The 7,578-nt window shown below is 43.1% G+C and overlaps 1 protein-coding gene across 1 annotated transcript; it reads right to left on the bottom strand.

Moving 5' to 3' along the window:
* sgsm3 (small G protein signaling modulator 3) lies at window positions 1–6,004 on the bottom strand. Its single transcript, XM_068749789.1, has 19 exons — window positions 5,900–6,004; window positions 5,521–5,584; window positions 4,947–5,158; window positions 4,445–4,552; window positions 4,034–4,177; window positions 3,708–3,903; window positions 3,487–3,632; window positions 3,062–3,295; window positions 2,753–2,938; window positions 2,417–2,572; window positions 2,270–2,324; window positions 2,110–2,159; window positions 1,784–1,936; window positions 1,629–1,699; window positions 1,070–1,118; window positions 793–878; window positions 583–705; window positions 418–478; window positions 1–224 (listed from the first exon to the last, which is right to left on the bottom strand). Exons 1-19 carry the CDS (start codon window positions 6,002–6,004, stop codon window positions 141–143), a joined length of 2,283 nt encoding a protein of 760 aa, XP_068605890.1. The 3' UTR covers window positions 1–140.
* Window positions 6,005–7,578: the final 1,574 nt, after the last annotated feature.

Raw genomic sequence — 7,578 nt, 5'->3', positions numbered from 1 at the left:
GCATCCAATGCTGAAATGTAATGTGATGGGGAGGGTCTGTAGGGAAGTCGCAAAAAAGTAGCAAGACAAGTGCCTTAAAAGAAACAGGTGAAAAGACTCAAATGTACATGGACAGAATTCAGTAGTTATTTGCGGGTCTTTTAGCCATCGATGTCCCAGCTGAAGAGGTGATGTTTCACCAACATGTCCTGCACTCCTTCTTTCAGTGGCCTCTGCTCCTTCTGCTGTAAAAAACAAAAAAAATGGTGAGCCTTTACAAAAATCAGGCATTATATTAGACTGCTAACTAACTTGTGTGTTTTAAGGACAAAAAAAAAAACTCATTGCTGACGTGACTGAAGTCCCCTAAATACGAATGAGTTCCGAGACTTGCTTACTGCTGTGCGAGGGGATACGATGGTAATCTGCTTGGCTCACCTCTTTCTTGTCAGGCAACTCACAATCTTGGGAGAGGCTGAAGGCAAACTTGGACAGGACCCTGAAGAAGCAACAGTGGATTGGTTATCACTGATGACCCCAGTCCACTGAAGCCAACTCCAGGAAAACAGAACCTTCTTTTAAATCGTTACAATAAAGTCGTACCTGAGCTCACACTTGATCTGGACCCAGCCCGGACTGCGAAGGAATGACCATGGATGATACCATTTTTCCACAGCAGCCATGCTGGAGCACAACACCTCTAACCATAGATGCAGCACCTGCTCACTACAGAGTTAAACATGTTTAGACACGCGTCATGTCTGACTGTGATGACTTTAATTCTATAATTAAATGCATCAGGTTTCGTCTCACTTGAGGCCAACGCAGACAAGAGATCTGAACTTGATATCCATCTGTGCGTGTGCCAAGTCGTGACTCATGTTGACTGACTGCACCGCCTGTGAACAGCAGACAGAGGGCGCTCATGTACCGCCTACAAACAGTCACTCCCACAGACTGAACTTTCAGGAATGGGAGGGAAAACTGTATTATCCAGAAATACATTTGACCTCAAGGATGATCTTACACAATAAGCTACGTAAAACAAACTCAGCTTAGTGTGTCTTTTTAAATATGCATCATTTCTCACTCTGTACAGCAGCTCCTCTGGTGTCAATACCTTCCCATCTTCATCTAGCCTGTTGAATACCAGAGGATAATGAGATTCCAAGGCACACACAAACAAAGAGCTGCAAACCTGGACTACAGTATTTTTTTGCTGCTACACAATGTTGACAAAACAAAACGGCATGACTCATTTGTGAGTGCAGCCATCATCGTGTTCATGTGAGATCTACAATACATCTTCAACACAGGCAACCATTACAAGCATGTTTGATTTAAGGCTTCAATAATTAGTAATAAGTGCACAATATGACTGGTTTTCCACCTCACAGGTTGGTTGGCACTTCAAGCTGAGCTCAGAAATGTGACTTTAGTTTGCCCTGAAAAACGCTGGGTCGTTTGCCATGCCAGTCCTTTTCTCTCTAAAAAAATCAGGCGTCATTCTCTTCAAGCTGAATGTAGAAGTGCTCTAGTCCTTGAAATGTTTTTTTGTGTGAATTATACATCTTTATTTCATTCATTTCCCATCTTCTGCTTAAAAAGATTACAATCTCCTAATAGTTGACAACAAAGGACAGGCTTACCTGTAGGTCTTGCACAGCACCAGCCTGGAGTAGACTGAATTGAAGTCTCTCTCGACCTCTCTACTGGCCGCCTGAGAGGAAACCAATGATTGAGACCTTTGCTGAGTTTCATTAAACCATTTGTCCGTAAGGTTTGGAGTGTTAAGCTTTCCTACCTCTTCTATGAATAACCAAGGGTGACAAGGTCCTCCTAGTATGAATGGCTTCTTGAGTCCATGCTGGAATATGGCCTTTAGAGCCGGGCACAACGTGCCCCTGGCCAGGTCCGTCACTGCTTCAGTCACAGAGTCATCGCCTGCTAATGAGTACTGAGGGCAGATGCAAAAGCACCAGTCACTACTTTTATTTCGGGAAGGAAACGTAAAGAAGCAAAAATGAAAAACAGACAAATGGATATTTAATGTTCTAAGGAACATCTCAAGTCAGAATCAGCAGGGGAATATTTACGGCTAATTTAATGGACTATTAACTGCTTTCATACCTCTTTGCTTCTTTCATCTAAAATATCCACGAACTTAGCAGGAAACCAACCTGTTACAAAGAGCCAAAGAAAATTAATTTCAATTGAGCGATTAAAACTATAATTTAAAAAAATCAATGATCCACATTGTGACTGTGGGTGTTGATAAGAGAGCACGCACCCCTAAGGCCATTGAGCTCTCCAACCCAACAGTGTTCATCCTTCTGTGAAATGATCTGGGGGTAAAAAAACATTGCCAAGTGTGTGTGCAAACTCCGAAACACCATGAAGAGGCGTTTTGTTCATTTGCATCTCAGTCCTGACTCACAGTGATGATGTCATTCTTTCTGAATCCCAGCTCATCATTATCGTGCCGCTCAAAGTCCAGCAAAGCCTTCGCCCGTCTTCGACGGTTGCGAGACACTACGAGAAAGTTTTCATGATCTCGATGGTGGCTCTCCATGGAGTAGTCGGGCGTCAGCTCCTAGAGAGGCGGGATGGGAGACGTCAGCTCAGAACGGAGGGCGGTAGATTTACTGGGTGCTACAATTCCAATATCAAAACTAGGACTGTTATTTAGTGTAATAAATAGGATGCCTTTATTGACTACATCCACAACAGGACATAAAGCATACTCTTCCTTGGCTGCAGTGTGTGAACTCACGGTGCTGGAGTGATGATGCGGGTCCAGGCAGTGGAAGTGCTCTGCAGTGCGAGCGATGGCTTCACGCAACGCCGCCACCAACTCTGTCTGCTTAATGTTCTTGGATTTCAAAGCCTCTGACTCGTCTTCCCCAAACAGCATGGAGCTCAAGGTGGACTTCCTGCGGAGAGACTGTCTCCTCACCACCTGGACGTATACAGACATGATAAATGATTTGATTTGAATTAAAATGCAGGAATGAATGAACACACCACCTAATTATAAGAAATAAGTGATATTTCAGCACAGTTAAAAACTGCAATGATGGACCTTGTTGAGATTGGTGTTGAAAGGTGTGTCGTTTCCATTTTTGAGCTGCGCCTTCTCATTTAGGATGTAAGCTAGGTGCTTGTGACGGTTGGTTTCCAGCGTTTCCTGGGATAGTGTTCCTGCTAGCCTCATGGCCTCTCCGAGAACTTCTGGCCCGTCTCTCAGCTGGATTGGCAAGTCTGACAGAGTGTTAAAAATGGATGCCGAGTTCTCGGATGATACAAGCTCCTCCTCCTGGAGTAGGGGATTAGATCGCGCAAGGATTAATACTCAGGATCTACAGTTATTGTCGGTAGCAATTAGCTATTGCCATATAGGACTTTTGTTGGCTTTAATTGTTGTAACATGACCAATGCAGAAATAGCTTATCTTGGCACAAAGTAAAGTGCATCAGTCTCACAAAATAGGTGTTACAGTACAACTACCTTGATCTTCAGCATACCCAACGTGACCTGGAAGAGCACCAATGAGCCCTGGTAGAAGAGCAGGTCCCAGATCCTTAGGAGCAAACGAATGTCCACCACACTGGCAAACGACGTCAGGAACCAGTGTAGTGTGATCAGTGACAACTCTGGGGGTAGGAAAAGGAGGGAATTTCATACTGTATTCCATTAAGAGTCTTGTCTTTCCTAAAGCCGAGACCTACCTATGTCGTGCTCCTGCAAAAGGCGGTCGAGGGCCGGCAGGTACTGAACAATTAGCTGGCGAAGAACTCTTTGGTCCGTTTGGACACCCAGCAGTGTGGAGGTGAAGTAGGCCGGAGGAAGGAGATCTTCGATCAGCGCACACATCATCCACAGGACATCCTCCTCCTCGAGAAAGAGCAGCAGACAGGAAACCACCTAAGAGGGGGGGAAACAATTAAAAGCACCACTGAAGATGGAAAATGGAAGATCATATCCATGTTTAGTCAGTTGATTGGTGATATGTAGTACTTTGTGGTTTAAACAGCCTCTGTGAGTTTGCCCTCACCATGCCAGTGCCTTGACAGTACCCAATGTCTGGGTAGAGCCAGGCCAGGCCCTTGAGGATGCGTCTGAGCCTCGGCACGCCGACGCTCGTCATACAACTGAAACAGGCATTGGTTGGCATAGTCCGTAGCAGGTCCTTCTCTATCTGAGACACAGAGGTTTAACAAGGAACAAATGCATCACAATTACAAAGAAGCGAAGGACTCACGTTGATCCGTGTTAAAGTGGGACCCTCGTCATTTAAGTTGTAACATCCAGGGTTGTGTTATTTCAATCCATTGAGACTCAAAAATATGCACACGGTTCTTAAATTTCTTTTAAGTGTCCGTTTTTGAAAACTGACGTTTTGTTGCTGTGCACTATGTTTGGTAGGATGGCGCTTGCTTCCATGTGCAGCACGCGGGGCCTTTACCTGTTTAGCTGCGGCGCCGTCTTCATTAGAACTGTTCTTGATGATTTCTCTGTATGGGATCTCAGAGGTCCTCTTCTTATGCAGCGCACCAGAGAGACGCATCCACAACTGACAGACAAAGCACCTTTGTTAAAATGCTGAAACGTGGTCTGTGATGCGAGGCAATACTGACACAAATATGAGATAGTTAGTGTAAATACTCAAAGACAATTGTAGGACTCAGTTTGAATTTATTGCTTTACAGCCATTCGGATTTGAGATGGGATCTATCCTTGTATTTACTTTTCTAAAACTTAATTGTTTATCAGCTTTAATTTTTTTTACAAAATATATTTGACCCGTGGGGGAAGGTGAAGGCATAATCAGCTTTTTTCAGAAGTACTTGTTTACTTTGAGCATGTATTTTTAATTTTTTTTTTGCACTGAAAATTGACTGAACCAAATAGTATTTTACCATAATAGATAACACAAGTAGGTCACTATGGTAAGCAAATCGACTTACTTGCTGCCTCATGCTGTGAGGAATGCCACCCAGCACCAGGGAACGTAGACGCTCGGAGCGTGGCAGCACAGAGTCAATAAGCTCCCAGGTCAAGTCACCCACCGTGTGGTTGTGGGTGAACTCGAGGTGGGCCTGCCAACGCAGTCGCTGCTGGGGGTCTTCACGCTGGGGGGAGCCTCCAGTGCCTAGCCAGGACTTTGACTTCCCACCGTCTGACCATCGAGAGTGATTCATCAGTATTTAATTGTGTATGTGATTTTTGTAACATGCAGTAACCACGCTAACGCTTGAATGGAGAGGTAGGCATAATAATACAAGCCTTGAAGAAACGGGACGTAAAAACATACGAAACATATATTCCCCATCAGCAAGCAAGGGAAATGATAAAATAACAATTTAATTAGCTGCTGTGGCAACTTTGAGATTAAATTCATGTATAAAATCTAACCACTGAACATCCCAAGAAACGTTTTTGCCTACTTTGAAGGAATTTTACTAGAGTAGATAAAAAAAATAAAAATAAAGATTGAGGATTGAAGAAATGTGCATGTGCTCATGTGAGAAAAAGCGTTACCTTCACTGTCCACTCTAAATCCAAATTCATCATACTGGAGCTCAGGTTGTTCTGAGGGGTCTTTCTATGGAGACAAACAGACAGCATGCAGGCCATAAGTCGAGGAAAGGTCAGCATGAAAAGCCTCACTGGCGATGGTTAGGAGTTCCTCAAAACGTTTTTCAGCCTCAGTTAGATGCCAGATATTAAAGTCACAAGGACACAATTCTTAAGGGGCTTCTGTTCGTCTTCATAGTGGCTGAGGTGATACCAAATCTAAGGTGCTTATCCAGATGTTTGGTTGTTTACAGATCATTTCTCTCATTCATAATTTACTGTCATCAAAATAGTTTAATCATGGAGGTTCGCATATTAAAAACACATGAGGTTACATTCTCACTTGATGGTACTTGGCCAAAATGTCCTGGGGCCACATGCTTGGAGTGAGAGCAGAGAATGGCCCACCAGGAGCTGGAGTGTATGTACCTAAAACACATTCGTACATTAGAGAACTGACACTTCATGTAAAATAAAAACAGTTAGAAAACATACAATTTGACACGTACAATAAGCAAATGTTGGCAATTCATAAGTAATGATTGGACCAGTAATGAGATATTTGTTCATCCATCCATTTTGTTGTAGAAGAGACGACCTCAATCGTCTCTTCTACAAAGATGCTTTATCATCTTTGCAGGTCACGGGTGTTGCTGGAGCCGATCCCAGCTGACTAGGGGTGAGAGGCGGGGTACATTTACCATTTACACCCCCCGGACGACTAGCCAGCACATCAAATGACATATCAAAACAAAATACATTAATTAAAATCAAATCTACTCAAATCTTTACCTGACATTTTAATGGAGTTGAATGAAAGTTTTTTTTAATGCAAAAGGCTGCAGTCAATCTGTAGAACGGCGGTCAGCGGCTGGAACCCACTCTGCAAGAAGGACAGAAGATAAATGGTCAGTGGTTCAGTAGCAGCACTGTCGCAAGAGTAGAAGTGGAAGCATCCTTGAGCGTTTTAAGATTAACAAGCAATCTGCAGGATGACTCAGAAGTTTAAACTACAAATTCATCAAAGAGTAAATGAAATTATTTCATTTGTACAATATTTCCTATGAAGAACCCTGAGAGCAAACACAAAGAATCAGCTGTAGATGGCCGACAGAGAGTCCGGATACTTGTACTGTATTCCTGTTGGAGCCGGGTGGTTATGTTTTCACCTTTGTCTGGTGCTTGGCCTGTTCGCTTCTCAGCAGGATCAGACATTTTCACACATTTTGGTAGAAAGAAAAGGGATTGGTCAGAAAAGAGCCCATTAAATTTAAAGGCAGTGTTTTTGTTTTTACAATACTCAAATGTAAAATTAACAGCGAATGCAGATACAAAAACACCCACAAAAAATATGCTTCTTCCAAACTATTTTTGAGAACACCGAATAACTGCCAATGCCTTGATTATAGAATGAACATAATGAGCACCTATTAAAACTCGTTTAGAGAGTCAACCCCGCACACAGATCTCTGAGTTAGTGGAGGTTGCTGGGTCAGTGTTTGTGGCTCTCACTTTGCTCTCTCTCTTTTTCCTCAGATCTGAGAACTTGGTGATCCATACTTTCCTCTAGAGACGAATGTGAACCTGGTGTATTGGGACAACTCTTGGTGATGATTGGATGGAAGGGGTAGAATTAAGGGGCACAAATAAATCCATTGCACTTTCTTCTCAGAACACTGTGTATTTGTCACTTTTTGTTTGTCCATGTTGTATGTTCACTGCGGTGTGCACAGCCCTCTACGGCGGTAAGCAGGTAATAAAATCAATAAAATAGGAATAGGCTAGGCTGCCAAGAGGGCAGGTGACGGTCACAATCACTATAAGAATAAAAATTGCATAGAACTCCAGCAGTGACTGACGTTATGTCCGTCACTGTGGAGCACGAATGCAGACAAGGTAAAAAGAAGATAAAGAAGAGAGAGATAGAAAAAAAAAAAAATAAATAAAAAAAAGAATGAACATAAATTGACCATATACAGGCGGCTGCGTCACTGCAACAAGCAGGACCTGCACGGGGCTCAG

The sequence above is a fragment of the Brachionichthys hirsutus genome, chromosome 16 (genome assembly GCF_040956055.1).
Source record: "Brachionichthys hirsutus isolate HB-005 chromosome 16, CSIRO-AGI_Bhir_v1, whole genome shotgun sequence".
Taxonomy (NCBI): domain Eukaryota; kingdom Metazoa; phylum Chordata; class Actinopteri; order Lophiiformes; family Brachionichthyidae; genus Brachionichthys; species Brachionichthys hirsutus.
The sequence above is the reverse complement of the archived record's forward strand: the minus strand, read 5'-3'. Positions and strand labels throughout refer to the sequence as shown.

What these genes read in the sequence shown, in the direction of transcription:
- sgsm3 (XM_068749789.1), bottom strand. Translation starts at nt 6,004, where the DNA reads ATGTACGAATGTGTTTTAGGTACATACACTCCAGCTCCTGGTGGGCCA. An exon ending in TTTTGGCCAAGTACCATCAA is followed by an intron (nt 5,585 to 5,899) that starts GTGAGAATGTAA and finishes TTGTCTCCATAG; the next exon opens with AAAGACCCCTCAGAACAACC. An exon ending in CTCACAGCATGAGGCAGCAA is followed by an intron (nt 4,553 to 4,946) that starts GTAAGTCGATTT and finishes TTTGTCTGTCAG; the next exon opens with TTGTGGATGCGTCTCTCTGG.